This window comes from Erpetoichthys calabaricus, chromosome 12, assembly GCF_900747795.2.
Source record: "Erpetoichthys calabaricus chromosome 12, fErpCal1.3, whole genome shotgun sequence".
NCBI lineage: Eukaryota > Metazoa > Chordata > Cladistia > Polypteriformes > Polypteridae > Erpetoichthys > Erpetoichthys calabaricus.
The window spans coordinates 35,362,915-35,383,131 of NC_041405.2; the positions used below are offsets into that span (position 1 = coordinate 35,362,915).

The 20,217-nt window shown below is 37.2% G+C and overlaps 1 protein-coding gene across 1 annotated transcript in view; it reads right to left on the minus strand.

The window, feature by feature from the left end:
• LOC114662074 (WW domain-binding protein 11) overlaps nt 1–20,217 on the minus strand; it is a 49,099-nt gene that overhangs the window by 11,987 nt on the left and 16,895 nt on the right. Inside the window, exons 4-6 of the mRNA XM_051934363.1 lie at nt 20,105–20,198; nt 10,437–10,633; nt 6,674–6,807 (exon numbers count right to left, since the gene is read on the minus strand). Of these exons, the coding sequence (XP_051790323.1) occupies nt 6,674–6,807; nt 10,437–10,633; nt 20,105–20,198 (425 nt within the window). The remainder of the gene's footprint in view (nt 1–6,673; nt 6,808–10,436; nt 10,634–20,104; nt 20,199–20,217) is intronic.

Sequence of the window (20,217 nt, forward strand, 5' to 3'; positions counted from 1 at the left end):
CAGAAGCTAGAGACAACCAAATACTACCTCAAACATTTTGTCAAGCATTAATCACCTTCTTTCCTGAACAAAATAAGGACTTGTTACAATGTGCATCATACAGACCAATTTCACTCCTGAATAATGATGTTAAGATACTCTCAAAAATTCTAGCTAGAAGGATGGAGAAAGTGCTGCCCTTCGTAATATCACAGGATCAAACTGGATTTATTAAAGGCCGACACCTATCTTCCAATCTCCGATGCTTGTTTAATGTTATATATTCACCAGCAAAATCAAACACCCCAGAGATATTACTATCATTAGACGCAGAAAAAGCATTTGATATGATTGAATGGAACTACCTTTTCACATGCATTGGAGAAATTTGGGTTTGGCCCGAATATTTGTGCATAGATCAAACTACTGTATACCAATCCAGAAGCTTCAGTTTGTATTAACAACATTTGTTCAGACTACTTTAAGCTAGAATGTGGTACCAGACAAGGATGTCCCTTGTCACCACTGCTGTTTGCAATCGCCATTGAACCACTGGCGGTTCACTGTCGAAATTCTTATCAGATAAAGGGGATTATAAGAGAAGGACTGGAACAGAAAATTTCTCTATATGCAGATGATATGGTTTTATATATATCAGACCAAGAAAACACTGTGCCTGCAGTTTTAACAGCACTAACAGAATTTCAAAAGATATCTGGTCTTAGAATTAATCTGAATAAAAGTATACTCTTTCCAGTGAATTCACAAGCATATAATATTAGATTGGACACCCTACCTTTTACCATAGTAGATCAGTTTAAATACCTAGGGGTAAATATCACAAGTAAATATAAAGCTCTTTATCAACAAAATTTTGCCGTCTGTATGGAAAAAATTAAGCAAGACTTGCATAGATGGTCAACCCTTCATCTCACTCTAGCCAGAAGAATTAACATTGTTAAGATTAATATCCTTCCTAAACTTCTTTTTTTTATTTCAAAACATTCCAATATATATCAATAAATCATTTTTTAAGCAATTAGATTCAACAATAACATCATTCATTTGGAACTCAAAACACCCACGTATCCGAAGAGCGACCCTACAAAGACATCAGGCAGAAGGTGGCATGGCTTTACCTAATTTTCCGTTTTATTACTGGGCAGCAAACATACAAGCCATTAAAACCTGGACACAAAAAAATGAACACACACAGGCTTAGTTCGCAATAGAAGTAAAATCCTGCAGTACTTTTTTATACTCCCTGCTCTGCGCTCCAATAAATGCAAGTTATCGCAAATATACTAATAACCCAATTGTGCTTTACTCACTCAGAATATGGAACCAACTTAGAAAGCATTTTAAGATAGAGGGGCTTTTATCTGTGACACCTCTTTTCCACCCTCTCAAATGTATGCAGTTTTTAATGTCTGGAAAACTTTCAGGATTAAGTCACTTAGAGATCTGTACATACAGTGGAACCTCGGTTCACGACCATAATTCGTTCCAAAACTCTGGTCATAAACCGATTTGGTCGTGAACCGAAGCAATTTCTCCCATAGAATTGTATGTAAATACAATTAATCCGTTCCAGACCATACAAAAAAATGAACACACACAGGCTTAGTTCGCAAGAGAAGTAAAATCCTGCAGTACTTTTTTATACTCCCTGCTCTGCGCTCCAATAAATGCAAGTTATCGCAAATATACTAATAACCCAATTGTGCTTTACTCACTCAGAATATGGAACCAACTTAGAAAGCATTTTAAGATGGAAAATCTTTTATCCGTGGCACCTCTGCAACAGAACCACCTCTTTCAACCCTCGCAAACATATCCAGTTTTTAATACCTGGAAAAGTATTGGGATTAAAATGCTCAGAGATCTTTATATAGACAACATATTTGCATCTTTTCAACAATTACGTTCCAAATTCAACCTCCCAGCTACACATTTCTTTCACTATCTTCAAATTAGAAATTTTGTTAAACAGAAACTGCCCGATTTTCCTCACCTCGTACCCTTCACCATGCTGGAAAAAATACTGCTCAATTTCGAGGAATTAAACACCATTTACGCATTATATAAAATCTTATTAGAGTCCCTACCTTTCAAAGACCCAAGAGGACATTGGGAAGAAGATCTCTTAATCAATATATCAGAAAAGGAGTGGAAGGTAGCAAAGTAGAAAATTCACTCGAGCTCCATATGTGCAAAGCATAGAATTACTCAACTACAAATTATATATCGAGCTCATCTGTCTCGCTTAAAACTGTCTAAAATGTTTCCAGGGCAAGATCCAACCTGCGAATGCTGCAACCAAGCTCCTGCCTCACTGGGTCACATGTTTTGAGCCTGCAACAAACTAACATCATTTTGGACCAAACTTTTTAAGTGCCTTTCAGACAGCCTTGGTATCACAATTCCTCCTAACCCATTAACAGCTGTGTTCAATGTTCTTCCAGACGGACTTGAAGTGGAAAAGGACAAGCAAACGGTGATTGTATTCACTACGCTTTTGGCACGCAGACTTATTTTGTTAAATTGGAAGAATCCTAACTCTCCTCTGATAAGTCAGTGGGAAACCGATGTTTTATATTATTTGAAATTGGAAAAAATCATATTCTCAGTTAGAGGATCTGTACAGAATTTTTTCAAAAACTGGCAGGATCTAATCAATATTATTTTAGCATAAGAGAAATAACTATTACCGCATTTATTTCCCTTCTCCATTTTTTATTTACCTATATATATTTCTTCCTTTCTTTTGTTTATTGTTGCCTTATTAAAAAGCCCTAAGCAATTTTCCTTTGGCTAAGCTCTCCTTCTCAGGGGTGGGGTTTGATTTGTCTTCAATTTTTTTTTGTTATAAATTGATCTATTTGTATGGAATGATTACAATAAAATTAATAAATAAAATTAAAAAAAAAAGAAAAGAACAAAATTATGTTTTTGCAGTACTTGAATGTTTAATGCTTGTTTAAATATTTTTAATATTGTTTTAAATATTTTATGTACTGTATACTGTTTAGAAAAGACTGCAATCTTATTCAATTAACATTTGATGTCATTTGTAACATTTCATTGTACTAAGTAGCTTTATTTGTTTTTATCAATGGTGGTTAAAAAAAAGACTGGATATAAACTTTTTGTTTACAGAACTTTATCCTTTTACAAAATATCACACTACTTGAAATATACGCATGACTAAAATTTCTATTATTTGTTTTAAGATTTGAATACATACAGAACTGCTAATTTAAATACATTTTTAAGTTAGACAATGTACTGTATTGGGTATTAAAAATGGTACTGAATTTCAATACTTTTATTAGCATCATATCAATGTTAGAAATTTTGGTATTGTGACAGCCATACATAGATTTATCGGATAGATTTATCTCCCATATAAGGTATACGTAAATAGGTGATAACTAATCTACTGTTTTTACAATAAACTAACTTTCATGTATTTGACAGATTAGGGCTTGTATGTTAAATAAGCAACTAAGCATGTTAAATAAATATCTAAAGATTTCCTATCTTTTCTCTTTCCTTCTTTATTTTTAATTACTTTCTTTTGCTTTCACTCTAGCTAATCAATATTTACAGTTAAGGAAAACCTCGACTGATCAGAAAAATAAATAAATAAATAAACAAATAAATCTTTCTTTGCACTACATGTAGCAGGTTTAAACTGCCACACAAGTATGTTCTTCTTAAGGTGTCACTACTGCTGGCAATTGTAACTCAAAGCAGGATGGGGCTAGGACTAGGTATATAGGGCTGCAACTAAATTATTTTGGTAGTCGACTAATTGTTCATTTTTTTTTTTTTCAATCAGTCGATCAGTCACGATTATTTCATGTCTGCGACCTGTCGTTGCACATCCTGTTCTGGGCTCCAGTACACGTCTTACCTCATGTGCTCATGTCTGTCCACCTGTGAACGTCTCTGCATTAACACGATTAAAGTTAACAATAATCAAATTAAAATAACAACCAGTGAGACATATGAATTTGAAAATAATCAGATGTTTTATATTAGTGTGACCATCACAATAAAAAAGAAATACATTAAACAATACAAACTAAAGTGCACATAGTCTTTAAACAAAAAAAGTGTATTTAACTAAACCAAAAATGGCCACTGGTGTGTCTTAAAGTCCAAAAGTTTAAATAAAGCTTCAATTTTGCAGACAGAAAAAGATGTTTTAATCATCACACTGTGAAGGAAAAGTGTTGTAGTTATCACATGTACTATATTATGCCAAAGTAAAAAAAATAATGGACTAAAATATGTAACAAGCTAATTACGGATATACTCCAAAACACAAGTTACATAATGTTAGTTAGAGATGGTTTACTATTCATATGAACTCAAATATTATACGAAAAAAAAAAAACTAGTACGGCTCAGCTACTCCTATTCACTCGTTTCCTATAGCTCCAAACACATTAGCAAAGATAAATTATAATCACTTAACCCTTAAACCGCTATCTACCAGCACGCCGGAGTCAAGTATATTCGGAAAAGTACGTTCGTTGAATGCCGCAACTGGCTAGAGTCTGTTTCCAGTGCAATTTGGGAGCACGCCGAAGCCGAGTATATTCGGCGACGTACATTCATTGAATGTCGCACCCGGCTATAGTCGCTTCACAAAGCAATTTACCAGCACGCCGGAGTTGATCAGTCAGTGCCGTATATTCGTTGAGCAGCCAGCTCATGACCACTGGTGCCCCCTAGTGAATCAGCATCACTGTCCCAAGGATTCAGCCACTGCACTAGACAAGCCTACAAACATCATCGCTTACCTCTGTGTGCAGCCAGTTCAAGCGTAGTTGGCTCGGTGATTTACTGAATTTCATCAATGATGTCAGTTGCACCTTGAACATATAATAATAGATTGTTGCAGTAGTTATTAATAGTTTTTACAGTTCGTTTGCAGTGTGTAAAATGATGACTGTTGCAGTAATTGTGATGCTCTTTGCATGAAAAAAATGTGTACCATTAAAATTTCACATTTTCTTTGTGAATTGTGACATTTACTCAAAAAGTGCAGCTAAAAAGTATTTGGCGTCCAGGGGTGCATTAACCCCCAAGTATATGTCAGTTTAAGGGCTAACTATCATTGTTGAAACCTTGATATACACATTATAGTACAAACATCAATGTTAACACGTGACACTACCTTTACTCGCTAAAACTTACCTCTCAAGAGACGGCAGCATCACAGCTCCAGGATGCTTGTGTTTCAGATGCTCATGAATCGCGGTGGTGCTGCCGTGAAAAGAAAGCTCCGCTTTGCATAATCTGCATTCAACTTTTTTTTCTTTTTCGGTGAAGTGCTCCCACGCTTCAGAAACTTTCTGTCTCAATTTTTTTCCATCTCCTTCCCCCTCCTCTATCCGACTCGCCATTGCAACCATTTTTATTTTCCTCTACATTCTTCTTCTCCTCAGACGTTCTTCTTCGTTGGTAGGACTGTGTGTAGTCTTGACAAACAATAACAAACTATACTGCCCCCAGACATTCATGTAGTGCACTGCAGTTACAAAAACCAATGTGGTTCTTTGTGACTGGAGTCTCTATCGAAGGTTCTGTTTATGACGCGTCGACAATAAAAAAAATCCGCGGCGACGATTACATCGACTAATCGTTGCAGTCCTATAGGTATATTCTTTCCTTCTCTGAAATACCCAAATCCAACTCTTTCTCACTTATCATAAGACTATTTCATATTTGAAGCAGATATTGTCCAACCAAAAAATAAAAATTATGGGATGACTATGGGAACATGTTACAGACAGTATTCTTAATAATTTGGAACATCTTGGATAAACCTGAAATTTTATTAATTTTTGAAAATTAACACAGTAAAACACAATAGAATGTACATACAGTCTAACTATCCCTAAGCTGTAGTGTGCTGGAGTGTTTGATCTGCATAAGGTAATGTTTGATATCAAACTCTTTTACCATGAAACCCAAAAGGAAACTAAGCCCTTGACTTAAACATGGACAGAAATATATTGCATTGAAATCTGTTTTTAATCACTCCTCTTAAAGAAATAACGAAAAATTATTAACAGGATATCCCCAATTAAACAGAAAAAGATTTCAGTGCACCAAATGAGACATTTTAGAAATAATTGTTAGGATTAACAGATTAAAAAGTGAAGTAGACATAATTTAGCTTTTTGATGAGAAAAACAGATATGGAGGCAATGTTTGTGAGCTGTATCTATATATTCCTCAGCTACACTTGCAGGAAGCCAAAAAAGTATTAAAGCTGGGATTAATGGTTTTACAATCCCAAAGAACCTCTGTTGATGGCATTCACTTTTGATTTTTTTTATAACCATTTGATTACAAAGTTACCTCTGTCCATCCCTAACATAACACAAGACACTAGCAGACAGTAACACACAAATGTATTACCATTCAATGCTAGAAATGTCTAGTGAAATATTTTTAACTTTTTCTTCTTTAAATATCTGAAAATTATGAAACTGATAACAAGAAGCATAAATGTCAACACTTAAATGCATTCGCGCCAGGCCAAAAGTATCCAATTAACATGGAAAGATCAAGATAGGGTTATATTATCAGCTGCCACATCCTGGCTCTGTCCTTTACTGGCCACTTACTGATAGCAGCAGACAATTAACTGGTTACAACCAAAACTACTCACCCATATGCAGATGTTTTTTTTAGAATTGATGGTGGTTGAGCTCCAGGAAGAGGGATATCTTGAATTAGGATGCTGGAAGGAGCATGAGGCATATCGGGCAGAGGGATACTTTCAACTTCAACTAACTCTGCATTCTGGAAAACAAATTTAACAAAAAAGATTAGCAACTAGCTGCAACTGTTTTATTTTAGTAAAATTGGTCTTGCAGATGGCACAAATGTCTGTAGCATTCTTTTAGAATGGTCACAACGTATATTAAATTAACAAATGGTTTTTAGGTATTTCTAAGCTATATTTTAAAGGTATACTCTACCCAAAAAAAAGAAGATTTTTTATATTTTATTTATCCCATGTAGTTTGCAGAGGTAAGCAAGAAAAGTTTTTAATGTTATGTTTACATGAAGAACAAGAGAAGACAGTCTAACATATAATGGAAAGTAATGTTGACCCACTCTGTCTAATGGAAAACAATTTGAAAAAAGTCTACATAAAAAAGAAAAATAGATCTCATGTAACTCGTGACATAATCCACATGGCCGTTACCCATTCATATGCTCAAAACTTTTTGCACAAAAATTATATTAATGCTTATAGGAAACTCGGTGTACAAGATAAACAGGAAAGACATTCCAATAATACTGTATGTCTGAAAAAAACAGAGGACTCTTGACCAGTGAAGGGGGAGAAGCAGATCGTCAGTTCAAATGCACAGTATTATGGGAATATGTCTTTCTTGTTTATCTTGTATGGTCAGTCTTCTGGAAGCATGTTATGGTCATATCATTTGCAGTTGGCCAGAACAGGTCACCATTAAGTTCCATTAAATCATAAACTGTTTCCACTAAGCTATTTGTAAATGTCTCCAAAGATTTTTTTATATAACTGAGATTTGGAGTTTGACTCTTTTTACTTTTGCTAACACTTCTGTATTTGTTTGTTCTGTGTCTTCAGAACAATGCTCCATCCATTTTCCCTTCAACAGCTATCAAATATCCTGTCTCTCTGCTAATGAGCTACATCCCCACAGCATAATATTATAACCACTGTAATTCAAAGTATGTTTCTTGGAGCACTGAGATTTCTGTGTTTGACCATTTTATGAAAAAAAAGTACTTTACCATAAAAATATAGCTTTTAAGGGAAATAATATGGGTTCACAAATTATCAAGCAACACTTAATACAACCTTCACTAAAAACCATTTGTAGTGTCTTCCACCTTTTTTCAATAAAGTCTAAAGTGTGTACAGCTTGACTGTGAATTCCTGAAGTACAAAAAAATTAATTTCTGTATCCAGGATGATAATAATCAGTGATCTGGGGCCTCATGCATAATGGCGTGCATAAAATTCACACTAAAACATGGCGTATGGACAAAAGTGGAAATGAGCGTACGCACAAAAAAATCCAGATGCATAAATCTGTGCATATGTCAACTTCCACGTTTTTTCCGCTACATAAATCCCGGTCAGTGTGAAAAGTAACGCATGTGCACGTGCCTGCCACCACTCCCCAACTCCTCCCAGAATTATGCCTGTTTAAATATGCAAATCAATATAAATAGCCCTTAAGCTCAGCGTTCTGTGAAAAGGCAATGGCTAAAGCATGGGGGGAAATAAAAGAATTTCAGCGAATACCAAGTGGAGGCAAGGAAAAACATACTATTTGTTGGTTTAAACAGTGGTATAAACAACAAAAGGAAGTTGATCGAGTGACATTGTGAACTTGAACTTCCGAGTTTTCTCTAAGTCGCACAGTGCCCAAAATAAAAAAAGAATTCATATTAAAGTCACCATGAAAAGGCGAGTCTTAGCTCACCGTCTGAGAAGCATATGGAAGCTTAGTAGGGTACAGAGAAAAGAAAAAAAAAATAGACACACAATTGGGGGAAAAAAGCATGGAACTTTAATCTCGAAATTTACACTTTAATCACGGAGTTTATTTAGTCATTAAAGTAGAACATCATAAACTTCATCTTAAAATCGTTTAATAGTTTCTCAAATTCCATCATAACTAAAGTGGCAAGTTAAATGCTTTGTATTGTATGTGTTCTTCTATGTGCTCTATGTCTGTGAATCACTATGTGCTTCTTAAACAGGCTTTCTCTTTCTGCGACAGGACACAGAATCCATTACATTCATGATATTACAGCTCTGAATAATTTAAATGGTGAGATGTATATGTGATATCATTTTCATGATGATAGGAATTAAAGCATGTTATTAATCATGGAAAAACGGTGGTGCAGTGATAGTGATGAGCTGGCGCCCCGCCCCACCCCGTCCAGAGATTGTTCCTGCCTCCCACAAGATGCTTGCTGTGCCCTGAGCAAGCTTCGATGAAACAATTTATTGCAGAAGTACTGTCTCTTTCAAAAGTATTAACCCCTAATTCCTGTCCTTCCTTTTCTTTCTCCAAGTACCCAATTGCCACACAATCAGCTCTGTAATAGATGTCAAGCCATGTGTAAGCTTAGAACACAGATTCTTCAGAACTTTTAAAGAACATTGAAATATCTTCGTAGTACATGTTTAATTATTCTATCCATCTATCCATCCAGTGACACGCCAGTCCCAGCAAGAATACAGCGCGAGACAGGAACAATCCCTGAATGGGGCGCCAGCTCATCACTAGCGATGCAACACCAAGTCCTCACATGTTTAATTATTAACAATATAATATAGATTATTTAAATGAAGTTAACATTTTATCTGTATAATGTAAGAAACATTTTGCTGCATTTCATCTTAAAAATTATATTGTCATCATATGTAAAGATGTGCTTTATAAAGTGGCTCAGGTTGTGCAATATTATAACTGTATGGTAAATTTACAGTGAGGTAATTGTACTTATAAGTACAAACAGTTCTATAAGGAGCACTTGATGGACTGGTTGAGTGTGTTTATACTGTAGTTCTTGGGATGAAACTGTTTTTAAACTGCGTTGTCCCTAAAGGAAGGGCTCTGAAGCGTTTGTCATATGTAAGCAGTTCAATAGACTGTGTGCATGGCTAAGGCAGTGTGTGCTAGATGCTGTATCCCGATAATTCTCTTTCCGATCAACTGCATTAGTGCTGAAATTCCACACTCAGATACAGTGGGATAAATACTTGAGAGTAACAACGCTAAATAGTTTGGCCATTCCGTGGTCCATTATATTGTTACAGGTTAATTACAATCAGATGCCTTAAACTAATAAACAATATGCGGTTGATTTCAGTGTAGGGATGTGGATCCAAAAAAGAAAGGGAAACCACACTGGAACAAAAGCACTGCTTTGATGCTGGGTGCCAGCAGTTTGCAAAACTGAGTGGAGAACTTGTGTACAGCAGGGATTGAGCTGGCATGAAAATGTGCATGGCTGTACACCAAGTTTAGTTTTTATACATCGTGATGTGATCATGGAAATGGGCGTACGCACCATTTATACATGAGGCCCCTGGCGATTAAAAAGCGATAACATTTACTTTCAGCAAGATTTAGGGACCAGACAATACAGATAGCTCTTATGCAAAGTTGGAATTTTGACTTAAATATTATTAATTTTCATTAAATGACTATCCTGGTGCCATATGTGCAAACTTCTTACCCAGTGAAAATGTACTATATACAAAAAATTAATTATCATAATGGGTACTATAATAACATCATAAAAAATACTACATGCAAAAAATAAAATAACTGTATACATATTTAAAATAAAATAATTCACTAGATAGGCAAGCTACATGACAAAACCCACATATTTAAAAGGAACACTCTTACCTTAACAGAATCAAAGTACTGGCTGAGCTGACTACGTTTGCTTTCATATTCAAGCTCTAGTCTTCGCAACTCCTTGTACATGTCAGGATTTTCTTTTTCATACAATCGCAGAATACGTTCAAATGTCTCCCTAAGTTTCTTTCTTTTGTCTTTTAGCACCTTTTCATTGAGCTGAGGCTGCTGCACAGGGTTAAACTCTATAAAAAAAAATAAATAAATAATTTTTTTGACATCTGCAAAGTTACTTTTTCTCCATTGGTTGATTTTTTTTGTATGCTATGCTTTCCAATTGTATTTAACCAATTTGAAGCAGCTCTCATATATTAACTAATCTAAGACTCTGTGAAACGACTTGATCATGGGAAAGGCGCTATATAAATAAAATGTATTATTACTATTAATGAATGCTACAATAAAGGAGTTACGTAGACTCATTACTGTACAACATTGATTCATTATCAATTTATTTTAAGACAAAGTAAAGGGGTTACTTCAATAGAGTATAACGTGGAATACTGATCTGTGAAATGAACAAATAACTTAAAGCTATTTGGTACTTGAACCTGGTGTTAGCAAAACTAACCAACTATTCATCAAAAGAAATATGAAACCCCTGCATAACAAGCTAATACATCATACATCACAAAATGTACACTGTTGACAGATAAAATCTCAGGATTTATTATAATATATTGTAAATGTATTCTAAATGAATGATGTGGAAGGTATACATACTTAAATATTAGAAAGCTGGCAAAAATGTGCTGCAAGAGGGTGTAAAAAATATTATACTGTAATATTTGCAATCTTATGCAATAATATTAACAAATATTAATAAATATTAACAATATTATGCAACAATATTTTTTTTTATCAAAAGCAATGAATTATCAGACCTAAACAGTTTCAATAACATAACTGAATTCTCACATTCCAAAATCAAGTAACAAATACAATGAATATTCTATTTTAAATCCTCCACCTTAATAAAAGGACAAGTGTCTGTGCATCAGTATGCATGTCCAGTTTGCTATGTTTTTTGTTATATGCTATTTGGTAAGGGATTTGTAAAAACAGTGGTAATGTTTGTGATGCACTATCCACTGAAATGAAAAATGAAGTGCATTTTATTACTAGATCATTAGAAAATAGAATACAATAGATAGTGTACTACAAATGTTGACACTGAACACATACAACAGAGAGTAACTACTGGATGGACAGAAATCAGCTTATCCACCTTAATAAAAGGCCAACTGTCTGTGTTGTGTGTGTCTGTAGAATTAGGCAGAAAAAATAAAAATAGGCAAAATATGTAGAGGAGTAAAAAAAAATTTAAAATAATAAAAATACTGAACAATGGTCAAAAAAAAAAAAAAGTCTTATTAGCCTATTCTATTGTATCCGGCAACAACAGTGTGGTAATGGCTTTCTTGTACCCACTTGGGCCATATGAACGAGGTTTATAGCTGTAATGCTACTGACTGATAACTTCATGTGGTGTGCAATGGGTGGGTGAAAATAATAATAAAGTGACAGACAGACATCAGGAAACTGAATCACTAACACAACAACTAGGTTAGGGTCACTAAACCAGGCCTGTTAGTGGCTGCTGCTGCATTGTTCCAGCAAAACACTTTGACCGTTTGACTGACCAAGAGGAAGCTCTACCCAAAGAGTAAAAGACAGCTGCAAGGAAAAAGGATGGGGTGTGTATTATACCAGACCAAATGGATAACCCATGTATCAAATAATAAAACACAAGGTCTATACTGATCACTAAGATTTCAACCCATCTTAGACCGATAGCACAGCTAGTACTGTAGACATTATAAATCTCTTAGTTTTGATATTTTGACAATTTCTATTTTAAATAACTGGACATTAACTATTTTCACTGATCTTCTAGCAGTTCCTAACAAGTGATACATTACCAAAAAAAAGAGCAAAGCTTCTAGCAAAACTACTTTCTAATAGTGTAGTCTACTAATTCAATGGACAAAACAAGGTTTCTTTACAATGCCTATAGAAAAACATCATACAGTGGAACCTCTAGATACGAGTTTAATTCGTTCCAGCACTGAGCTTGTATAGCGAATTTCTCGTATCTAGAACAAACTTCCCCATTGAAAATAATGGAAATCCAGTTAATCCGTTCCGCACCCCAAAATATATTAACATAAAAATCAATTTTCCTAACAAATAACACTGATAAATTATATATACTGTAGTCTACCTTTAATAAATAACACTGGTAAATAATATAACTGATTATTTAAAGAATCAAAACAGGTGTCCAAAGTGCAGTAGAGCATTCAATAAATCTTTAAATAAATAATCCTTAAAACAGTTGTGAAATGGAGGTTTAAAATACACAAGAATAACAATCCTTTAACACGAGGTTAAAACGTCAAAAGGATGCAGTCTTTAAAAAACAGATGACAATCCCCGGTGCTTCTTCTGTTAGCGTCTCACCTGCGGGCTCTGCAACAGGCGAGACACTCTTAATGCAGCTGACCTTCTCTACACCGTCCTGCTTCAGCTGTTTGGCTCGCCTGTTCAGCTACACGCGAGCCTGCACTCGCTCGCTCTCCCGCACCGACTTCCTACTCCTGCCTGCCTTCCTGCCCCTGCAACCTCCGTTCTCTCTCCTCTCTTTTCTTTTACTTCTTCTCCCCCTTAACCGGCTCGCGCTTCTCTATATATGCGGGGAGGACATGGCAGCTGCAGCCAATCAGCCACAGGAACAATCATGGATGTGGGCAGTTTCCCACCTGTGCACTTAAGTGAGAAACGCAGACACCGCAGATCGCGGCTCGCAACTGCTACCACGCCCCCTCGCTAAGCCGCGAGCTATACCCACAGCCTGGCTCGTGGCGCGAGCCAATGCTCGCATTTAGATCTGAATTTTTCGCTCATACTTTCCTCGTATTTTGAATTTCTCGTATACGGAGGTGATCGTATCTCGAGGTTCCACTGTACCACTTTGAACCTGTGACTTCTTTTGTCTTAGAGCTTGACACCAAAACCCATTAAAAATATCTTTTTCCCCACCTTCAATGACACATTTTGCATTATCAAATTGAAGCAACCAAAAAATCAACAGTTCTGAAAAAAATCAATAAAAATGAAAACCTAGATTGACAGGATTGGAAAACTGATCAATCCTAATACTTTATAGAGCCACCTTTTGCTTTAAAGACTGTGGTCATTTTGTTTAGATATGTCTCTACCAGTTTTGCACACTCAGACTGGGGAATACAGTATTTGCCCATTCTTCCTTGCAGAATTGTTCGAATTCACTTAAATTTTGTTGTAAATGGCAATGAAGTGCTCTCTTCAAGACCATCCAGAGATTTTCTATTGGTTTTAAGTCAGGGCTCTGACTTGGTCACTTCCTACCTTTAAGCCATTACATTGTTTTTTTTTTTTTTTGGCTGTGTGTTGAAAGTGATTGTCATGCTGTTAGCACAACCACTTGCACATCTTCAGCTGTATGGCAGAGGGCCACAGGTTTTCCTCAGTAATTTGTGTGCAATTGCCAGCATCCACTTCCACAGATGGCATGGCATGTTTTGGATGGTTGCTGTGTTTGCTAATAGCATTTGGTCCCAGATGTTCAGTCCAAAAAGTTCAATCTTAGTTTTATCTGACCATAAGACTTTCTGCCAAATGACATTAAACTCTTCCAAGAGTTTTTCTGCAAACAGCAACCCTGCCATATAGGCCAGCTTTGTATTAAGCTTGTGAGATTGTTGTTACATGCACAGACCAACCAGTCTCAGCCAAGAATATTTTTTTAAGTCCTTCAAAGTTACCATTAGCCACTTGATAGCGTCCCTGATCGATATCCGCCTACAAATATGGTAGTGCCATACGCTTTTCACTTCTTAATAATGACCTGAATGCCACTCAGAAGAATACTTAAAGTCTTAGAACTTTTTGTATCCTAACATATGCTTTTAAACAACTTTATTCCAGAGCTTGCCTGAAAGCAACTTTACAACCATGACAAATTATTTGCATTGCTAAGCACTACTAGGAGTGAAATCCTCAAGTAAAAGCCGTATTTGCTCTGAAGTAATCAGAGTTAGCAAGTTAGTTTGGTGTGTAATCTGAAAGGTGGTACCTGAGAAAGATAATAATTGTTACTCTGAAGGGCTGATCACTTATCCAAACCAAGTATTTCATGAATTAAATTTTAATTGTTCAAAATTTTTAAAATGTTACTTTCACTTTGATTTTGAAAATTATTTATTAATACAGCTGGAAATAGTTATATATCATGTGATTTTCACAATTTTTTTTAATATCATAACATACTTCATACTTACTAAACAACTTCTGTATCTTAAAACAAATGATTAACTGTTATCTGAAGAAAACACTAAAAATATCTCTCCAAGGAGTAAGTCTTATTAATTGATTACATATACAGTTAGGTCCATAAATATTTGGACAGAGACAACTTCTTTCTAATTTTGGTTCTGTACATTACAACAATGAATTTTAAATGAAACAACTCAGATGCAGTTAAGTGCAGACTTTCAGCTTTAACACAGTGGGGTGAACAAAACGATTGCATAAAAATGTGAGGCGGCTCCCGGCGGTAAGCGGTGTCCCATGGTCCATAGTCACCGGGGCCACAGCTTTCGCTCCTGTGCAGGACGATGGTTCGCTGCCCGCCCACTACGCCGCTGCAGCTACTGCTCCTGACTGGACGCAGGCTGGATGGAGCGGAGGGGGGTGTTTCACTGCCCGCCCAGCACACACGGCTGGTAATGCTGCAAGCAGTGACCCGGTTGTGGCTGAACTGGGCGGCAGGAGTAGCATTGTAGTGTGCCTCGGATGGCTGCCTGTTGAATTGGGGTTGGGCGAATCACTACTCGCCTTTGGCCGCACCGTGTTCGTTCTACAGCATACTGTAGTGGAGGTGACTGTGAGGTGGGCTGGTGATGAACCGCCCCTCGCCGCCCCCATTCATTCTCAATAGCAAGCCTGCTTGTACTGTTTACGCACATAGCAGGAAGTTGTCTCTTGTCAGTACATCAGACGTGTTGACGGGTGCCTTCCTGCTGTGATAGCGTGTACAGTGCTGTGCAGAAGAGCTCATCTTAACCTTTTGTCTTCACCCTTCAAGAATGTCTCTAAAACACAAATCTGATGCAAGTGCTGGTGATATAGTAAAGAAAAGAAAAACCATCACCATTGAAAATAAAGTAGAAATAATAAAAAGGTCAGACAGAGGTGAAACTCCATCATTCATTGGCAGAGCACTTGGTTACAGTCGGTCAACAACAGCATTTATTAAAATAATGTACCTGTTCCGACTTACATACAAATTCAACTTAAGTACAAACCTACAGTCCCTATTTCGTACATAACCCGGGGACTGCCTGTACTGCATTAAAAATCTTACGCTCCACATATCTCAAATTCTTGAAAGTACATATTAAGAGAGGATAGCTACTTGATAATCTGAGACTGAAGCAAGTCAAAAGAATACTTTTTTTGGAAAGATGTACTGAGAATTAAGGAGCCAATTTCCAAGTGGAGAGAAGGAGTTCTGAACTACAGTACTGTAATGTGACTTTTACTTCTGGTTGAAAGTATGCTGTGCGCATTTGGCTGTTGCTGCTCACCGGTGTCATTGTATTTGTTTTGTTTCATCGGACTTTTCCACCTTTGTCTTCTGATTTGACCGCTCTTTTCAAATTTTATTTACGAATGACACTGGCGATTGCCTAGATCACACCTGCTTCAGTCCTGCGCGAGCTCTCTTCCTTCTCTCCTATTACTGCCTTCATGGCGAGTATGAATCTACTATTGCTTCATTTGTAGTCGCCAGTCTGAACTGCGAATGTGCAGCCTGCCTGCTGTGCTTTTCCTTTTCTAGCTGGTTATGCAGTGAGATTTGGGTTGGATAACGTGTGTAGCTGGAGTTAGCATGGTGTTGTGTGGCATTCTGTTCGCTCTTGGCGGTGTCCACCAGTGTCTGGATATTCTTAGCCTGTTCTGTCTCTGGTTTGGAGTTGTGCTGTGTGTTGTCATTTCTACATTTTTCTGGTAATGCAGCTCATATATTCTCCATATAAACTTAAAAATCTTGACTGTCATCCACAATTGGTCTCCCTGACTTAAAAGTTTTTGCCAGTTGCTTGGAATTACTCGGCATCCTCGCTATATTCACCGGTGTAAAAGAGGCCCCTCGCGGTTCTATGGCTCGGACGCGTCGATTCCAAGTATATTGACATCTCACCATGTTTACTGACGTAATGCTAGGGCTGTCCAAGGAATAAACATGGGCCATCTTCTTCCTCTTCAGGAAGTGTCTGCGCCCTACTCTCCCGGATGTTCCAACTTTAGGCTCACCCTTTTGAACACTCGCTCCATCACTAACAAGACCTCGCCGATGACCTCATCTCCCAGAAGCAGGTGGACATGTTTCTTCTTACAGAAACTTGGCAACAACCTGGTGACTATTTACAATTAAACTTGCTGTCTCCCTCACACTATAGTCACATATCTAAACCCAGGTTAACAGGAAAAGGGGGTGGCCTGGCTGTGGTTTATAGATCTACCTTGACAATGAAGAAACTCTCCTTTTTTGAAGTCACATCTTTTGAATATACTGCTGTTAAAATGGTTTCCTCCCCTCCTATACTACTGCTGTTAGTTTATCACCTTCCCAAATCTGTGGTGAACTTTCTGTCTGAATTTAATGAACTTCTCAAAGTAATCTCATCTCTTTGCCCTGCTGTAATTTTACTTGTTGATTTTAATATTCATGTTGATATCAACTGCTCTCTTACAGCTGAATTTATCTCAACTTTGGATTGTTTTGACTAGACACAGCATGTGGATTTCCCCACTCATACTCGGTCATATTCTTGCCTTGCTTTGTTCAAATGGCTTGAATAATGTCTCTGTCTCAGGTTCACTCTCTGGTATTTCTGATCATAAGATTATTGAATGTAACTTTGGCATTATTACCACTACATCTGTCAAGAAAAAGTCTGTCTCCTATCACAACATTAGGTCTGTTAATTCTGATTTGTTTGCTGCTTCCCTTCTGTCTTCATCTCTTTGCATAGTTTTCCCTCTCCTGAAAACATGGTTTCCCTTTATAACAGCTATGTTTCCCAACTGTTAGATAACTTAGCTCCCTTAAGGACTAGGCATGTTCCAGCCTCTTGTTCCTGTCCCTGGTACACCGATCAGCTCAGAGCTATGAAAGCCACTAGCCGGCTTCTTGAACGGCTTTATAAGAAAACGGGCCTCATAGTTCATTCACAGCTTTACAATGAGCACATACTTAAATATAGGGATGCCCTTAACACGGCTCGCTCCAACTATTATTCCTCTCTCATAAATGGTGGGAAGACTAGGTCTAGAACTCTTTTTAGAACTGTTAATAAACTCCTCCAACCCCCTCCTCTAGCATACCCCAATACAGCTGAACGGTGCCAGGCTTTCTTACATTTCTTTAATACCAAAATTGATCAAATCTATCACAGTTTCCCCTCCACACCACAATCACTCACTCATTCTGATCTGCCATCTCCATCATCAAGACTCGATTGTTTCACGCCTGTTGACTCCCTTACCATCTCTGAACTTAATAAGTCTAATGCCTCCTCTTATCTGCTTGATCCTGCCCCCACTTCTCTGCTTAAGACATGCTCATCCATGATTAGTATTCCTATTGCCTCATTGGTAAATGCATGTTTCATTTCAGGTTTCGTCCCTACTGTCCTCAAAACTGCTGCAGTTACCCCAATCCTTAAAAAACCCGACCTGGATCCTTCCTTTCTCTCCAGTTACAGGCTTATCTCTAATCTCCCTTTTTTTGGCTAAGGTGACGGAATGCGTGGTTGCTACACAACTCCATGCTTTTCTTCTTGATAATATACTCTATGAGCCTTTTCAGTCTGGCTTTCGTACACAGCACAGCACCGAGACATGCAATGATCTTCTTTGGTCTGCAGATTGCAGTTCCCTTAATATTCTCCTCCTTCATGACTTAAGTGCAGCATTTGAAACTGTTAACCATGAAATCCTCACGTCACGTCACGTCTCTCTGCTGTAGGCATTTCTGGCTTAGCCCTTCAATGGCTCACATCATATCTTTCTAATAGGCAACAGCTTGTCACACTCGGCCGATACAAATCCTCCACCTCACCTGTGTCGCATGGTGTCCCTCACGGTTCAGTCCTTGGGCCATTACTTTTATCTACTTTATATCCTTCCTTTGGGTCAGATTATTCGCAGACATGGCCTTAACTTCCACTGTTATGCAGACGATATACAGTTTTATCTTAGTACAGACTCCCCTACACATTCACCTCCCAGCACACACACTGAATGCATCACTGATCTTAAGCTATGGATGGAAAATAACTCTCAAACTTAATGCCAATAAAACTGAAGTGCCCAAAATCCCAACTTTCTAAGGCATCCAATTTCTCTATTTCTGTTGATGGTACAATTGTCAAACCTGCTCCTGTTGTCAGAAATCTTGGTGTTTTCATCACTTAACTTTGTGCTACACATTAGGTCTCTTTCCAAAATTTCATTCTATCATCTCCGTAACATTGCCTGCCTCCGTCCATTTCTGTCCTTTAATGATGCTCAAACTCTGGTTTGTTGTTTCATAATGTCTCGTACTGATTATTATAATTCCCTCTTCATTGGCCTCACTGCAAAATCTATACAGAAGCTACAGTATATTCAGAAATCCGCAGCTACAGTCCTCACCCAAACAAGGCTTTTTGCTCACATCTCCCCTGTTCTCTCCCAGCTTCACTGGTTACCAGTTCCATCAAGGATTAAATTCAAGATTCTGCTTCTCACTTTCAAAGCCCTACATAACCTTGCCCCCCTCTACCTCACTCAGCTACTAGCTCCTTACACTCTTTGTCGCTCTCTCAGGTTCTCGAGCAGTAATCTCCTTACTGTCCCACGTACCAGACTCTCCACCTTGGGAGGCAGGTCCTTCAGTGCTATAGCCCCTCAACTCTGGAACTCTCTTCCTCAGTCTCTCCATGATTGCTCCTGTTTCTGCACTTTTAAGTCTCAACTGAAAACTTTCCTCTTCTACGAACTTTTGTCATCTGTGTAATTTTTTTTTTACTCTGTATGTAAAGCGACCTTAGATTTGTGAATGGCGCTCAATAAATGTAACTTATTATTTATTATTATTAATGTGTGGACTGTTTAAGAGCATGTTAAATTTTGCAGAGAGATGTGCTGGTGGATCTTTTGACCTGAGTGGAGATGAAAACGTGTAAATATGTTTTGGTACATGGAATGTTTAAAGAAAACATACAGTAAAGCAAATTACAATGGGAGTTAAGGGAAACAATGCCAATTAATACGGTGTGTCTATGTGTGTGGCCCAAACTGTTTGCTCATTATATGTATAAATATGTGTATGCAACTTCTATATGGTAAGACAAGAATGAATATACATCACAGGAAATCACTAAATCAAAGACCTAATTTAAAACAAAACATTACATACATATAAAGTTTTTATATTAGATTAAAGAAGAAAGCACATCAATACAAAACTCATATGAAAATATAACAATATATTAAATCCACCCAACCTGTTACACAGTAAAATACTTAAATGAACATTTCAGACATAGACCAGAATCTCTTACCCATTTCATCCAGCTTCTCCATATCTCGAATTATTTGCTTTGGGTCTTTCATTTTCAGAACTGCTGCTCTTACCATCATACGTTGTTTCTTGTTCTAGAATTCAAAAGTATTT